This window comes from Muntiacus reevesi, chromosome 1, assembly GCF_963930625.1.
Source record: "Muntiacus reevesi chromosome 1, mMunRee1.1, whole genome shotgun sequence".
Lineage (NCBI taxonomy): Eukaryota > Metazoa > Chordata > Mammalia > Artiodactyla > Cervidae > Muntiacus > Muntiacus reevesi.
In genome coordinates this window covers 134,886,282-134,904,463 of record NC_089249.1, presented here as the reverse complement: position 1 = coordinate 134,904,463, position 18,182 = coordinate 134,886,282, and the positions used below count along the sequence as shown (strand labels likewise).

Here is an 18,182-nt window from a genome sequence, read left to right as displayed (position 1 = left end):
TATAAGATTGAAGAACTATGAAATAGTTTCAGAGAGATGAAAAGTAACTTCTCAGTGAAAAGAAATAGGGTCGCCTGTCAGTATGTGATCCACATTTCAGGTACTTGTCATGGAGTTAAAGTAAAACCAATCAAACAAAGTATGATTTTCAACTAATCTTGGTACAGTAGCAGAAAAAGCAGAAAGTTGGATGCAATGAACATTAAGTTCATTTAGCTAAATGTGACAAAAGGAAAGAGGACATATTTGCCAAGTGATGTTTGTGAGAAGAAACTGTTTATAATGATGGGACATTTATCATGAATCTCAGCGTGATAAGGAAACACAGACAAATAATGGTTAAATTTAGAATATCTGTGATCTATCAATTCCTGCTGTTAGGGAGTTCTAGGGTGTTGGAATAAGTGAACTAGAAGCACAGAAAGTTGTTGTTGTTCAGTAACTAAGTCATGTCTGACTCTGTGCAACCCCATGGACTACAGCATGCCAGGATTCCCTGTCCTCCACCATCTCCCAGAGGTTGCCAAAATGCTTGTCCGTTGAGTCAGTGATGCCATCCAACCACCTAAGCCTCTAATGTCCCCTTCTCCTCCTGCCTTCAATCTTTCCCAGCATCAGGGTCTTTTCCAATGAGTTAGCTCTTTGCATCAGGTGAACAAAGTATTGGAGTTTCAGTTTCAGCATCAGTCCTTTCAATGAATATTCAGGGTTGATTTCCTTTAGGATTGACTGGTTTGATCTCCCTGCTGACCAAGGGACTCTTAAGAGTCTTCTCCAACACCACAGCTCAAAAGCATCAATTCTTTGGAGCTCAGCTTTCTTTATGGTCCAACTCTCACATCCATACATGACTACTGGAAAAACCATGGCTTTGATTTTATGGACCTTTCTTGGCAAAGTGATGTCTCTGCCTTTTAATATGCAGTCTAGGTTTCTCAAAGCTTTTATACCAAGGAGCAAGCATCTTTTAATTTCATGGCTGCAGTCACTATCCACAATGATTTTGAAGCCCCAAAAAATAAAATCTGCCACGGTTTCCATTTTTCGCCATCTATTTTCCATGAAGTAATGGGACCAGATGCCATGATCTTAGTTTTTTTTAATGTTGAGTTTTAAGCAAGCTTTTTCACTCTCCTCTTTCAACCTTCATCAACAGGCTCTTTAGTTCCTCTTTGCTCTCTGCCAAAGGGTGGTATCATCTGCAAATCTAAAGTTGTTGATATTTCTCCTGTGTTGATATTTCTCCCGGCAATCTTGATTCCTACTTGTGATTCATTCAGCCTGGCATTTTGCATGATGTACTCTGTATGTAAGTTAAATAAGCAGGGTGAAACATACAGCCTTGATATACTCCTTTCTGAAGCACTACCTTGCACAGATTACCGTGAAAGGAATTGGAGATGCAGAGGTGAACAAAATTCAATTCCGTGCTTCAAAGAGCTCACACTGTAATTTACAAAGCGCTACAGTAGGCTTACCAACATTGAAGGAAGGACTTAACCCAGTCAGGGATCAGGTGAACAGGCTTAAAGAACAACATTTATGAAGACCAGTTGCAAACTAAAGCTTGATGCCTTTGAGAACAGCAGAATTGAGTTTTCCTTGAGCCTCACATTAACTGAGGGTACTGTGCAAGATAAGCCTGAGAAGTAAGCAAGGGTCAGATGAGAGTCATTTTGTCTGATACAGTCAAGGTATGTGGGCCTTGCAAAAGGGGACATAAGGAAATGGCCTACTGGCTACACTGTAGATAGAGGATGGAGGAAGTCTTTTGGAGAAAGAGAGCAAGAAAATCAATTTGAGTTATGAGACAAGAATGCATGTGTTATTCAGTTTTCACTCTTAAATTTAGACTTAGACAAGGTCATTAAGGTTTGCAATCTAGGTAATGGGTAGTGCATTAAATTGGAAGTCATGAAACCAGAATTGTTTGCCATGCCCAGTTGTTAACATTTTGTAGGACCCAGCCTAGTAAACATGAAACATCAGAATGTTATCTTTATGGGGACGTGGTTGTTTTGTTTACTACTCTTTCTCCAGTGCATAACAGACTCTTAATAAACATTTTCTGAGTAAAATTATGATGTTAAACTATTACATTAATTTATTACACTGAATAATCAAATAAGTCTGTCTTAAGCATCTAATCTCCTTTGGCATCTTCATTCTAAAGCCAAGTAGTTGAAAACCATACCTTTTCTGTGGAATACTCATCTCCTTTTGAATCTTATTTATCATATCTTACAAAACTTCAAGATTATGCTCTTGCCTTCCCTGTATATTAGTTATTTAATTCTGGACACAGTAATTTGCTTTTTTATACCCAAATTTCCTTGTCTGTAAATAGGAATAAGAGCCAACACTAAGTGAGCATTGAGCCCTAACACTTAGAACCAGGCACGGATCTATGTATTTGAAATGTTTTATCACAACTATTCCTCATTATCACCCGATGTGGGGAGTACTACTGTTTTCTACATATTGCAGGAGAGGAACATAAGCAAATATTTGAAAGCAAGTAAATAGCATATTTAAAAGCAGAGACATTACTTTGCCAACAAAGGTCTGTCTAGTCAAGGCTATGGTTTTTCCAGTGGCCATGTATGGGTGTGAGAGTTGGACGGTGAAGAAAGCTGAGCACCAAAGAACTGATGCTTTTCAACTGTGGTGTTGGAGAAGACTCTTGAGAGACCCTTGGACTGCAAGGAGATCCAGCCAGTCCATCCTGAAGGAGATCAGTCCTGGGTGTTCATTGGAAGGACTGATGCTGAAGCTGAAACTCCAATACTTTGGCCACCTCATGTGGAGAGCTAACTCACTGGAAAAGACCCTAATGCTGGGAAGGATTGGGGGCAGGAGGTGAAGGGGATGACAGAGGATGAGATGGCTGGATGGCATCACTGACTCGATGGGCATGGGTTTGGGTGATTCCGGGAGTTGGTGATGGACAGGGAGTTCTGGCGTGCTGCGATCATGGGGTCGCAAAGAGTCGGACATGACTGAGTGACTGAACTGAACTGAACTGAACTGACTGAAGTGACAAACCCTGGATCTGGACTCTATCTAGCTCCTGAAACCATGTTCTTAATCATTCTGGTTATTGCTTGTCCAGTGATAGTACCACCTGTCCAATAATAACTGTGAAGATTCAAGGAGAATAATCTATGTAAAAGCATTTTTTAAAGTGCCTTACTGTCCCAAGTGATCAATAGAAATGAGCTTTGTTGTTGTTGTTGTTTTGTTCTTTTTTATTTATATCTTCTCAGGGAGCTAAGTGCTCCTTTGAGAGAAGAGTCACTATCCCCTAAAGGAAATTATATTATTTCATTTTAGACAGATCGAATTGGAAAAAATCACTCCTGTATAATGCTTACTTACATCCACTTTCCTGCAACTTTCCTCATGAATTCTCATTCTGATCTGGGGATAAAGAGAGGATAAACCCAGCCCTTCTTCCTTATAATAATCCTCAAAGATGGGAATCTTTAACACCTATATCTTCAGTCCAAAACTTTGAGGCATTTTAACCATTTCTCCTATGGAATGGTTTCCAGATATTCTGAATAAATTCTGCTTTGTTGAAGACACTTAATGTTTAGTAACTTAAGAGGGGAACAACCAACATATGTTGCATTTGGAACAGGACATTGACAAAGAAGATAGAGAAACAATCCTGTAACAGTCTGTATTGTAAGCCCAGAGATCTTTATAAAATGACTTCTTTTCATGGGTAGGTAACATTTCTTGATTGAGTGAATGTATTTATAAACAAATGAATTAATGAGTCTTCTAATATTTCAGATTATTTTGGAAACTAATTCAGTCGTTTAATGGATTGTCTCCCTTTCAACATCATGTCATCTGTGGATTACTCCCTGTGTGCCATTAATAATTGATTTGAATATTTAAATGAAACATATTACACTCATATATTTGGTATAATATTTCTATTTCTAATAGTTTATGGCTGAAAATGTTTTAATTAATTATAAATTAATCTTATTTTCTCAGCCATGCATTTTTATTATCATTGTCAAGAATGCCTATTTTTTATCTATTCAATAATTTCTAAAATATAAAAATATTTTCTACATGTTACCTAACTGTAGTAGTTAAATTGAAACCAAAACATTAAAATTTATTAATGTATTAGTAGGAGTGGCATCTGAAATAAAATTGAGAAACATGAAACTAACATAAACTGGAAATATGCTCAACCATATGGAGCTAACCTTTTTATCTCCAAAGAAATTAACTGAAGAAGTTAAGCAATCTAAAGGCATGTTTGACAGAACTATTGAGAGAATGAACAAGCAGGTTTGTCATCAAGACCTGAACAATTTTAGTTATTCAGTTTTGTGTATCAGAAAGTTTCAACAGTACATCCTTGAATTCATAAATAAAAGATTTCCCAGTTGTGAGAACTATAGAGCTGGTAATAAGCTAAAGTGAAAGTGTTAGTCGCTCAGATATGTCTGATTCTTTGCAACCGCGTGGACTGTAGCCCTCCAGGCTCCTCTGTCCATGGAATTCTCCAGGCAAGAGTACTGGAGTGGGTAGCCATTCCATTCTCAAGGGGATCTTCCTGACCCAAGGATTGAACCAGGATCTCCTACGTTGAAGGCAGATTCAGTAAGTGTGTTGTGAAATTTGAAACTGAAGGAAAATGAGGGAAAGTTTCTTAAAATGCAGTCGTGTTTCCTTGGAGGGGCATGTGTGCTCAGTTGTATCCAACTTTTTGCCACCCCATGGACTGCCCGTGGAGCAGGTTGCCATACTGGAGTGGGTTGCCATTTCCCAACCCAGGGATGCTGCATTGGCAGGTGGATTCTTTATTACTTGAACCACCTGGGAAGCCCTGCTTCCTTGGCAAATTGCAAGCTCTGACATTATCAAGCAAAAATGATAAAGTAAAAAAACAAATAAATAATACTTTGAAATATTGATCTCAAAATTTAGAAAGAATGTAATAACAGGTAACTCAATGAAATGTCATAATTGGGTCACTTTGGTTAGAGAATATAATTTTTTTAATTTGCATTGGATATTTTACATTTATTGATTTGAGAAACCACTTTCTTGTGTATTATCAGCATTTTGAACCGGGTTCCATGTTGCCTTTTAGTTCTGCATTATTTCTGAGAATACAATTTTTTGTTACTATAGTATCTGCTAGACAGTCTCAATAATTTTAAGACATTTCAAGTGCAAAGTTCTTTTTTAAATTTTAAAGTTCCTTAGTTTAATTTTGACAAAATTAGATAAATGTCAGATGTTACATTTTTCAATGAACATTTCTCTTAGCCTTATTGAAAGAAAACATTTAATAAAGGTATAAATAAACATAATCAAACTCTATTATCCAAATTAGTGGAATAAAAGTAACACATGTAGTCAAATAAAGAGAACAGAGTAAACTGCATGTACATGACAGGAGGTTTTGGAATTTGTTATAGTAATAGAAACCGTTATTTCTATTTATGTTAAAACTGATGTAACCATTTTCTTAGATCACTTCAACTAATAAAAATAAGATCACTTAATACTATAGTGGTGTAGGTAAGTGTAAATGTAAGACAAGACACTGAAATGTTCTCTAATTTTTTTTATTAAATTAATGCTTATATCACAAATGGTCAGACATGACTTAGCAACCAAACAACAACAATATACTATAGAATTTGGAAAACACAGAAAAAAAGCCTATGAAGAAAAAAATTATTATTTTATCATATTTTTCTAGTGTCTTAAAAAATGAAAGAAAATATAAAAATATAAAAATTTCAAAGTAATATATCAAATAACTGCCAACTAAAAGGAACAATTGTTAACTATTTTTTGTATCTGAGTTAGATTTGGGGGGAAGGAAATAAAACAATGTAGACCAAGAAGCTGAAGTTAAGATTGATGGGAGAAATATAAAAAACCTCAAGTATGCAGATGACACCCCTCTTATGGCAGAAAGTAAAGAGGAACTAAAGAGCCTCCTGATGAAGGTGAAGGAGGAGAATGAAAAAGCTGACTTAAAACTCAGCATTCAAAAAACTAAGATTATGGCATCTGGCCCCATCACTTCATGGCAAATAAATGGGTAAACAGTGGCAGACTTTATTTTTGGGGGCTCCAAAATCACAGAAGATGGTGACTGCAGCCATGAAATTAAAAGACGCTTACTCCTTGGAAGGAAAGTTATGACCAACCTAGACAGCATATTAAAACACAGAGATGTTACTTTGCGGACAAAGGTTCATCTAGTCAAGGCTATGGTTTTTCCAGTGGTCATGTATGGATGCGAGAGTTGGACGTAAAGAAAGCTGAGCATCAAAGAATTGATGCTTTTGAACTGTGGTCTTGGAGAAGACTCTTGAGAGTCCCTTGGACTGCAAGGAGATCCAACCAGTCCATCCTAAAGGAAATCAGTCCTGAATATTCAGGACTGATTGGAAAGACTGATGCTGAAGCTGAAACTCTAATACTTTGGCCAGCTGATGTGAAGAACTGACTCATTGGAAAAGACCGTGATGCTGGGAAAGATTGAAGGCAGGATGAGAAGGGGATGACAGAGGATGAGATGGTTAGATGGCGAGTGTGAGTAAACTCTGGGAGTTGGTGATAGACAGGGAGTCCTGGCATGCTGTAGTCCATGGGGTTGCAAAGGGTTGGACACAACTGAGCAATTGAACTGAATTGAACTTGTCCTATTACTTCATGGAAAATAGGGGGAAAAGTGGAAACAGTGAAGGATTTAATTTTCTTGGGCTCCAAAATCACTATGGATGGTGACTGCGGCCACAAAATGCTTGCTCCTTGGAAAAAGGAATAAATGCTTGCTCCTTGGAAGAAAAGCTCTGATCAATCTAAACAGTGAGTTAAAAAGAGACATCACTTTGCCGACAAAGGTCCATATAGTCTAAGCTATGGTTTTTTCAGTAGTCATGCATGGATGTAGCAGCTGGACCATAAAGAAGGCTGAGAGTCGAAGAATTGATGCTTTTGAATCGTGGTGCTAGAGAAGACTCTTGAGAGTCCTTCAGACAGCAAGGAGATCAAACCAGTCAATCCTAAAGGAAATCAACCCTGAATATTCATTGGAAGGACTGATGTTGAAGCTAAATCTCCAATACTTTGACCACCTGAAGGTTCTTTTGCCAAGAACCGATTCATTGGAAAAGACCTTGATGCTGGGAAAGATTGAGGGCAGGAGGAGAACGGACAACAGTGGTGAGATGGTTGGATGGCATCCCTGACTCAATGGACATAAGTTCAGTTCAGTTCAGTTCAGTCGCTCAGTCATGTCCGACTCTTTGTGACTCCATGGACTGCAGCTCGCCAGGCCTCCCTATCACCGACTCCCGGACATGAGTTTGAGTAAACTTTGGAAGATAGTGAAGGACAGAGAAGCCTAACATACTGCAGTCAATGGGGTCACAGAGTCAGACATGACTGAGTGACTGAACAACAAGAGACCCCAAGTAAAAGTCGCCCTCCTAGTCCTACTCCAATTCCAAGACAAGTATTATTTTTAATTTTGTGTGCATCTGTTCCATATACTACTATTTTTATTGTATGTATATGTATTTATAAATATGTAACACTTTAAAGTCTATGCCGATTTGTGTTATACAAATTTTCCCTACTTGCTTTTTCATTCAATATTATTTGCAAGGTATATCTTACATAAAAATATAGATAATTCATTCTCACTGTTGCACACTGTACCAACTTATGATTTTATCATAATTTGGTTAGCTCTTTCTTATGCTGTTGTTTATTTAAAGTGTGACTAAGTTTTTAATAATATTAATTATCCTATAATAAAATTTTTCTACAATAAGGTTTTTCTATATTTCAGATAATTTCAGTATGATAACTGCCCCAAAACCAATGTGAACATTTTCATAACATGAGATACATATTTGAAAGTGTTTTCCTAAAATACTACACTAACTTATAATCATTAAAGGAGTTTATGTGAGTGTCCAGTTCATAACACCTTCATAATCATGAAGTATGCCAAGCCATTCTTCAGTTAATTCACTCATTTTTAATGGAAACAATTGACTTTGAGAATGAAATCAAGTGGTATGAATAAAAAGCAATTTATGTGTTAGGCTGGATGTAAGCCATTTAGTTTAGTTCCAAAATCCACTTCAAAATTATCTATTGATCATGAGATGTCATTGCTTCTTTATGTTGTTTCAGCCAAGTTATGTATTGATCTGCTAAACATATTTAGTCTCTTCTTTTATTAGGAAGTTGTTGAGATTTCCTCTGTGACACATTTTATTATAACATCCAGTAATGAAAACATTATCTGTTTTTAAGAAATCCAGCATATGCTTTACTTTCTTTTTTGGGCACTTGTGGTCACCAGCATTCTTCATTATTTCAGAATTTCAGTTTTAAGCTGTAACATGATGTCATCTTTGGAGCCAGGAGACCTGAGTAATGATTCCAGCTGCAGTTACGCAACTCTTATCCACCTATTTTTATTCTCCCCCAGAAAATGATTTTCGGAGTCTTCATCTGTAAAGTGGGACTACTGTTACCTTATTATGTTACTAAGTTAATTAAATGAGAACTTTTGAAATAAAGTAGAAATATAGATTAACATCAGTAATCCCTCTCCAAGTTGTCTTAGATGCCTAGAGTCCCCAGAAGAACCCACCATAAGAGATTTTAGAGGTATTATTAGTCAATTTTATCTGCTACGTTACCTGATGGTAGCTCAGATGGTAAAGAATCCACCTGCAATGAAGGAGATCCGGGTTCCATCCCCAGGTTGGGAAGAACCTGTAGGAGAAGGGAATGACTACCCACTCCAGTATTCTTGCCTGGGAAATACCATGGGCAGAGGAACCTGACAGGCTACAGTCCATGGGTTGCAAAGAGCCTGACATGACGGAGCAGCTAACACTTTCACTTTTGCCTTATCTGACACAGCCAAGGGAGCAAGCTATGTAGTCCACCAAAGGTTACCCAGATCCTTAGAGATCATGCAAGGTCTTATGTTTCCACAGCATTCTCCCTTGCCCACATACAAGAAGGTGTCATTAAACCCAGGGTTACAGCTTGAATTTTGTCATTGCCTGAAACAACTTCAGAAACCTTGATCTCCTAACTTCTGCTCTCTCATTCTATCTTTTTATCCTTTTACTTCTCTCAATTCCTCACTCCTACTACACTTCTCTCTGGTCTCATGGAAACCTGAAATCTCTTATTCTGTTTTTTCCTAGATTGTCAGCCTATCACCTGGCTCCCCCAAAAGTTAAAATAACAGTTAATCATTGATAGAGCTCTTTCGATTCCCCTCAGTTTCTTCTTTGATTCCCCTCAGATGATTCCAGTACGAACCATCCTCATCTAGTATCTTTCTTTCAGCTTGCTCTTTTTCCCTCAGCTTCCTCAATTTCTTCCTAGTTCCTCAATTTCTCTCCTCTCATCTCACCCAGACTTTACAAAGAATATTCTATCTGTATTGTCCCCATTTATTTGCCTATTATTTATCTTCAACCCACTGTAATATAGTTATCTCATGAAATTACTATCACTAAGTTTACCAGTATGTTACTATTTCCAAAACTGAGTGCCCATCTTCATCTTTTGTTTTACCAGACGCCTCTCCAGTGTATGATGCTCTTCTTCACTTCCTTATTTTAGTACAACTCTGTTCTTTGGACTTTAATAAGCCCTTACTCTCCCGGACTCCATTTCTTCTTACCTTCTGTAGTTTGCCCTTCTGTTACTGACCCTTTCCAGCTGGACCCCAGCAAGGGTCCTCCTGCCTGTCCTTCCAGCCAATAGAACAAGACTGAGTTCAGCTCAGGAGCAAAGGAAAGTTGTATTCTCTGATCAGGGAATGAAGAGACGGAGCTCCCACTCTAGAGCACATGCTTTGGGGGGCAGACGTGCTGCTCAGGCTTCGTATCACAGTGCCAGGTGCAGTGTCTCTGCACGTGCCCCAAGACGAGGTGTTCAGCATACCTGGTGCAGCCACTTCACACTAGGAAACTCTGTTCTGAAGTGCCTGGGGCAAGGCTTCTGTGGGCGGCACCCACCATGAGAAGTGTAATGAGATGAAGTTCAAAGGGGGAAAAAAAAGAAGGTTCTATTTTATTACCCAGATCCTTCTTTTATTTCTTGGAAATTTTTAGTGGGCTTTGCCAGCGACACTTCCTGTTTTCAACTCTCAACTGTTAGTATCCACCGTGTTCCTTCCTCGGTCACCTGTACCTCTGATTCTCTTTACATGCCCCATAGGGAGCTCATCCACAAGAGTTCTATTTCCACAAAATACTTAAGTTGAACATCCTTAGCTCAGACCTATCCCGTAAGCTTCAGATTTTAATAGCCAACTGATTTCTGGACGTGTCCATCTGTGTCTCACAGGAACCTAAAGCTAATCATGATAAAAGCTGAATTAAGTGCTCTGTGACAACCTAGAGGGGTAGGAGATTGAAGGGAGGTTCCAGAGGGGAAAGTGGGAAGGAGACACAAGAGGAAGGGGATATGTGTGTACCTGTGACTGATTTGTGTTGACATATGGCAGAAACCAATATAATATTATGAAGCAATTACCTTCCAATTAAAAATAAATAAATTTAAAAAATCCAATCCCTTTCATAAATCTACTCCTACCTCCATATTCTGCACCTCCATAGTTGTCAGTACCATATGCTGTGTAACTGGGGGACATGCATCTTCTAAAGGTCTCCTGAATCCAGCTTCTCTTTATTTCTCATTATTTCTTTATTACTAGTCCTAATAAACTTCTCTGGCTTCTTCTTTTCTTTTTTCAAAAAGGACATTGGCACTAGTAGTAAAGAACCTGCCTGCCAGTGTGGAAGATGTAAGAGACATGGGTTTGATCCCTGGGTCAGGAAGATCCCCTGGAGGAGGGCATGGCAGCCCACTTCAGTGTTCTTGCCTGGAGAATCCATGGACAGAGGAGGCTGTTGGGCTATTGTCCATAGGGTTGCACAGAGTCGGACACTACTGAAGTGACTTAGCATGCATGCAGAGTGATAAATATAAAATATCACTTCCTCTTAGAAAACCTTTAGTGATGCTCCTTGACCCATAAGATAAATTCCTATCTTGCTAACAAAAGGTGAGGCCTTGACAGACCCTACGCTCTTTTGTTAGCCTCATTTTCTACTGTTTTCACTAGTTACTGAATCTTAAACTTGACAATTAAGTAAAGCAAACTGCCTGTGGTTCCCCTGCATACATCATGCTGTTTCTCACCACTCTGATTCTGGTTAAAATATGCTTCATCTCCTCTCCTCTCCTTTATTCTGACCAGTTCCTTCTCATCTCAGCTTCAGGAATCCATGTCTGGTTTCCCTTGATACTAAAGCATTATAGACCCCTCCTTCTTTGTATTCCCATAATGTCATGGAATTGCTCTTTACATGTTTGCTCAAGAAATAGACCATGGGTTCGTTCCTTGAAGGCAGAGATCATAGCACACATTATGATTCTAGTGAAGTACCTGAACTTAGAAGCTGTTTAATAAATACTTATAAAATTAAGGGATAACTAAATTATGAAAGTATTATATCTTTATTCTTGTCCTTTTTTTCATAGGGTGTCACTGTGTGGCAGCGGCAGTTGTTTAGTCGCTAAGTTGTGTCTGACTCTTAGTAGTCACTCAATATTCCTTGAATTCTTCCCACATTCCCCAGCCTTCCCTAAACTTAGGTCCAGGCTATATAAACAGTTCTAGACAATGAGCTATAAGAAGAAGTGATTAAGTGTCACTTCCAGCCTGAGATCTGTAAGAGCAGTGGCTAGTTTTCCATACTCTCACTCCCCGCTTTGACTCTTCCAAAAGTCTTGCTTTGGTGGTAACACAAGACTGGTTGGTGGGGGGCAGAAACCCACAGTGAACATGAAGTAAGAGTAAGTAATCCTGTTTGTTTAGCCACTGAGATTTCAGGATTAATTTGTTACCACAGCACAGCTAGACTTCCTGAATAATGCTCATTGTTTCAAGTTTATACACTAGCCTCTGTCTTATTCCATAAACTTGCATTGAATTTAGGTATGCAAATTTTTCTCTTCCTCTAAAGTCCGCATGATGCCTGAGCTTAGAAAAGTTATGCCATATGACTGATACAGAGACAGAGTTTTCCAATAGAATAGTGCACTCCCTGTTCCCCACGAGCTAAGCAATAGTGGGAATATTTTCCTATACAAAAATCCACCCCCCACCTTCCTCATGTAGTCCTAACTATTTTCCAAGTTGAAACTTTAGATTTTGACCCTTGTTACAAATGAAACTTCTCTCAGGAATAGCACCATGTCCCATTGCATTTGCAGGCTAAAGGCATCAGAAAATTATCTCCAAAGTAGTCCAGAAGTCTCTGAAGTGTATCGTACTGACCCATAGTTATCAATAGTCCAGTAGTAACATTGATACCATTCCATTCTTTTCCACTGGATCCTATCAAATATACTAGCTTTCCTCATTAGGTCTCAAATTTTACTGAACTATGGTTGTATCTTATTTCAGTGATAATTTTTTTAGTTGGAGACAAAAAAAAAAAATCTGACTTAAGGTGATGGCTCAGAATGGTAAAGAATCTGCCTGCAATGCAGGAGACCGGGAATCAATCCCCGGGTCAGGAAAATCCCTTGGAGAAGGGAATGACAACCCTCTCCAGCATTCTTGCCTGGGGAACTCCATGGACAAAGAAGCTTGATCGGCTGTAGTCCATGGAGTGACAAAGAGTCGGACACAACTGAGTGACTTAACAATAAGGCGTGGCTTAACTCTAAGCCTAAATGATGCCATCAGGATCCATCTTTTAGTTCAAACAGGCTCTCCTTCTTACCTCATGCCTGAAGCCCCCAGAACTGTACCCTTCCAGTTTCAGATCCAGCAGACAAGAGCAAGAGTCTTTTCCCCAAGTCCCAGTCAGAGACGTCTTCCCTGGTGGCTCAGCGGTAAAGACATCCGCCTGCCAATTCAGGAGACGTGGGTTCAATTCCTGGGTCAGGAAGATCCCCAGGAAAAGGAAATGGCAACCCTCCAGTATTCTTACCTGGAGAATTCCATGGACAGAGGAGCCTGGCAGACTACAGTCCTTGGGATCGCAAAAGAGTCGGATACAGCTCAGTGACTAAACAAGGACAAAACCCAGGCAGAGAATCATTGCTTCTTATCTGCTCTGGATGGATTCTTGAGCCAAACCCTGTGGGCAGGTGTGAATATAATGCAGTAATTAGTTTAGGCCATTGTCAATTCCCTGGAGTGGTAAAAAAAAAAAAAAAAAAAAAGGAATCAACTTCAAGGGAAGCAGGTGGCCTTAGAGTGGGAGCAGGAGAGATAATTTCTGGAAAGAAATCAGGAAGAGGTCATTATAAATCAAGAAATGATGCTGGCAGCAATAGCAACCTACCCTCTGAATAGTCTGCTTCCTAGGAGAAGGCAATGGCACCCAACTCCAGTACCCTTGCCTGGAAAAATCCTATGGATGACGGAACCTGGTAGGCTGCAGTCCGTGGGGTCGCTAAGAGTTGGACACAACTGAGAGACTTTACTTTCACATTTCACTTTCATGCATTGGAGAAGGAAATGGCAACCCACTCCAGTGTTCTTGCCTGGAGAATCCCAGGGACGGGGGAGCCTGGTGGGCTGCTGTCTATGGGGTCGCACAGAATCGGACATGACTGAAGCGACTTAGCAGCAGCAGCAGCAGCAGGAGATAGAATTTAGAGACAGCTTCTAATTTTGGAATTAAAGTATTTATTATGCACAATATGTTACCTCTTGATCATATTCTGTCTCTTTTTTTCTCTGAACTTCTCTACATTATTCTTTTCTCCCGTGTGATGCCTTGTGTTTTTGTTATTTATATACATTTATTTCCCCAATTAGCTCATCAGCTACTTCAAGGCAGGGACTAGCTTTGAATAATTGTGGATCCTGCATTGTATGTTTTGCACTGTAGGCCTCCCCATTATTCAACAAATAATTTTTTGTTGAGTAAATGAAAAGATAAGAAATGAGTGGGTCTTATACTATTATTGTGTGTGCCTGTGTGTGTTCATTCACCCACTTGTGTCAAACTCCTTGCAACTCCATGGACTGTAGCCCACCAGGCTCCTCTGTCCATGAAATTTCCAGGCAAGAATACTAGAGTGGGCTGCCACTTCCTTCTCCAGGGGCTCTTCCTGACTCAGAGTGTCTCCTACATTGGCAGGCAGAGTCTTTATTATTGTTCCACTTGGGAAGCTCCTATACTATTATTACATCATGGAGCAGAGGATTTTGTGTGTGTGGTGTTATGATAAAAACCTACTATTTACCAAGTACCATGGCAAACAGTGAGGATCTGAGGACACAGGGATTAGAAACTGAATATTACTCTGCCCTTCCAAAAATTATACTCTAGTGAAGAAGACAGAGATTGATAAATACTGCAGAGAATAGTTATTGCATGTTAAGGGAGAGTAATAGATTTTAACTTGTATTTTTCTTGTTCTAATGGTTTCCACATCAATTACAGGTTGGCTACCTCAGGGAATACCAGTTTTGCTAGAAGAAATCTGTTAAACTTGGAATTTCTTAGAGGATTAACACTGGATTCCCAAATAAAAGTTTCAGACCCAATAAATTAAATCCTTTACTGTGATAAGAAAAGACTAATTTAGTTTTCTTCTCCTCTCTCTTTTCTCACTACTTCTCCCCCAGCCTGAAGTTCTGGATCAAATACAAAATTTAAGGGAGTTGTGGATGGATAATAATGCATTGCAAGTGCTACCTGGGGTATGTAAGTTTTTATTATGCCATGTCGTCTAGCATCTCCATTTTATATTCATTGTAACTGATAATGGTTAATCTTACATCTTAAACCTCAGTATTTTCATTTCAAAATTAAACATTTGATAATAGTATTCCATCAAGTGTTTTTCACTAGTTTGATTTTTAATATTGAGTGTTACGAGTGTTATGTCTGTTATAGGTGAGTAAAACGAGCATGTAACATATATGAAAGATTTTTCTCATACTCTTAGAAGTACATTTCATCTCTTTCTGTGTTTACTGTTTATCAAATCTGAACAAATTTATATTGTTATATGAAAAAAATGGTGTACATAATACCAAGCCTTAGTTTTACAAAATCAATTTTCTTGTTATAGGTAATTAGATAATGGTTTCTGCTCATATTGTTTGAGCTCTTCCACAAGATAAAAATTTCTCTCTCAGTTCAGGTGATTTCCAGTAGATCTACTTGATTTTTTGAAAAATGCAAGGAACATAACTTGTTAAAAATAGGAAGTTGGAGTCAAATTATCTTTCTCTAACAGAAAATTCAGTAATCTCTCCTGAATCATAGATGTACTAGTCAACTCACTGAGTGTGACCGTTCATTTTCCATCCAGTGAAAGAATGGCTTTCCATATAACAGTTTCTTGTCACTCATGACACGTGCACTCAGGTATAAGCATGTGGACACATACACAGGGCTTCCCAAGTGGCCCAATGGTAAAGACTCCACCTGCAATGCAGGAGACATGGGTTCAGTCTCTGGGTCGGGAAGATCCCCTGGAGGAGGAAATGACAACCCACTCCAGTATTCTTGCCTGGGAAATCCCACGGACAGAGGAGCCTGGTGGGCTGCAGTCCGTGAGGTCACAAAAGAGTTGGACACAACTTAGCAACTAAACAACACACACACAAAACAACTAGAAGGCTCTCGGTGGTGAAAGCCACTCTAAACTCCTTACATGGGGTTAAGTAACCAGGGCAGTCGGTTGTGGAATAATTCTTCAGCCACTGAGATTTAAATGTGTGTTCTGAAAGCCAGACTTGATCCTTTGTTTGCATTGACATTAAACATTTCTTAAAACGATTGCAACAGCAAGAAGAGGAAGCTATTCTCTTTTGAATAAGCATGGGACCACATAAAGAAGAAAATCTGACAAAAGATTAGAGAAAATATGCTTTTTTCTCTCACCAAAAGAATACATTTCTGCTATCCTCACAGATACAAAAGAAAAGCATGCATATTTTCTGTTTATTGATTTATTAAAAACCATATACAAATATACCTCTATGAATTGGAAATCATGCTCATGTCAGAGTTACAAAACTAATATATTCAATGACCTTGAACATATTTGTTTGAGGGATTTGTATATAACAGAAGGGACAAATCTATTTTCTACTACACATAGCCATATTCAAGGTGTATATCAGTTCAGTTCAATTTAGTCACTCAGTCGTGTCCCACTCTCTGTGACCCCAAGGACTGCAGCACACCAGGCTTCCCTGTCAATCACCAACTCCCGGAGCCTACTCAAACTCATGTCCATCACATAGGTGGAAATCAGAATGCTAGTGGGAGAATTTTATACCTGCAGTGTATTTATTTATTAAAAACTATTTATATAGCATTTATCAGGGGCTAGGCACTATCTAGATATTTTACAAGTGACTCACCAAATTCTCAGAGCAACCTTGTGAAGCAGAATTTATTACCAACCCCATATCATAGATGAGGAAACTGAAACAGAAAGAGTAAGTAACTGGGCCGAGGTCACACAGTCAGTAAATGGTGGACCTGTGATTCAAACCAGCGTCAGAGGCTCTTGCTCACTCTGATGCTCCAAATGCTGTTGCTATGGGAATCAGCAGAAGGTATGAATGAGAATTGGGCTTATCCTACTTTTCACACTTGTTCTGTTCCCAAAATCCAACCTTGCAGATGAATTCCATGGTGGTGGTTTAGTCACTAAGTCGTGTCCAACTCTTGCAATCCAATGGACTGTAGCCCGCCAAGCTCCTCTGTCCATGGGATTCTCCAGGCAAGAATACTGGAGTGGGTTGCCATTGCCTTCTCCAGGGGATTTTCCTGACCCAGGAATCGAACCCGGATCTCCTGCATTGCAGGCAGATGATTTACCAACTGAATTATGAGGGAGGGAAGCCTGATGAATTCCATAGTCAATGTATTATTTAATGTATTATTTAAATGTAAAAATAGTGATTCAATCATCTGTAAAACAGATAATGCTGTCTAATTTGCCTGTTACAAAGTAGTTTTTTCTTATATACTGCCATCTTTAAGTGGGTTTCTTGCTTTACTTAGTACACTTGAATTCCAAATTTTGTGACACTCCTTATGGGAATACTTATGGGATACTCCTACACCTCCCACCCTTAAACAGGTGTGGTGTTTTGAATGCCTAAGGCTGGCAAAGAGTTGTTAGACAATTACCTAGAAACATTTGGCCTTGAAAGTCTAAGCTTGAATGCAGTCTTCAGCCCATGTCTATCAGTTTCACAGAAGGATTAATTCTAAATATTTAGAGTCATAATATACAGGAGAAAAAAGCACATTCCTTTGGTTTTTAGTTTACATACCATAATACATTAAGCTAGTATATTTTTAAATACTTTTAGAAGCCTGGATTTTCATTTTTCCACTTTACTTTTCACAAATCAGAGAAGCAAATAAATAATGATCAAAAATTTGTTTGCCACATAGCTCTGTCTTACAACCATCACTCTAAGGTCAGTCAATAAAAATATAATTGAACAGCAAACTCCAATATCTCCTTTTGCTTGTAGTGGCTTCCCCTTTTTTAATTTGTTGCCCTCTGCTTGTCTGTAGATCCCTCTATGTCCGGATGTTGGAGTAACATTTAATATCCTCAAGAACTCTGAGTCATTGGGCTACAAAGGCCTTTATCACTCCAGGCTATTATTGCCTTTATAAGGTGCTTCAAAGTGAGGGTTTAGAAAGACTCAAAAATAAACACTGAAGTGTTATTTTGCTTCCAAAAAAAGATGTTTAGAAGCTTCACACAAACATATTGAGTTATGCTGCAGATAGCAATTCAAGAGGCTTCAAAGAGAAAAGAAATTTTCTCATGATAAAGGAACAAAAAAAAGAAATCCTCACACACACACAGACAAACATAAACACATATATTATTCTTTGTGTGCTCATCAGAAGAGATGAGCTGAGTTAGCATAATAGTTCCTTGGGGTGGACAGCTCTAAGAAGTGTGACAGTATTTTTCCAAGTGACGTGTTTCTAGGCATGAGAAGAAGCTCAGCCCTCTGGCCTGGTTGATCCAGAGCACCCAGTTCCCAGCCTAGAAACTATTCACCTACCCTGACTGTGTTCACACTCTCTGCCTACAAGGGGAGCAGAAGAAGCAGG

General features: G+C 38.8%; 1 protein-coding gene across 2 annotated transcripts in view; it reads left to right on the top strand.

Annotated features, from left to right (window-relative positions):
- Positions 1-18,182, top strand: part of LRRC7 (leucine rich repeat containing 7) — a 455,066-nt gene that overhangs the window by 293,350 nt on the left and 143,534 nt on the right. For both annotated transcript variants that reach the window (XM_065928451.1, XM_065928441.1), the window contains exon 8: positions 14,702-14,776. In XM_065928451.1, the coding sequence (XP_065784523.1) occupies positions 14,702-14,776 (75 nt within the window). The remainder of the gene's footprint in view (positions 1-14,701; positions 14,777-18,182) is intronic.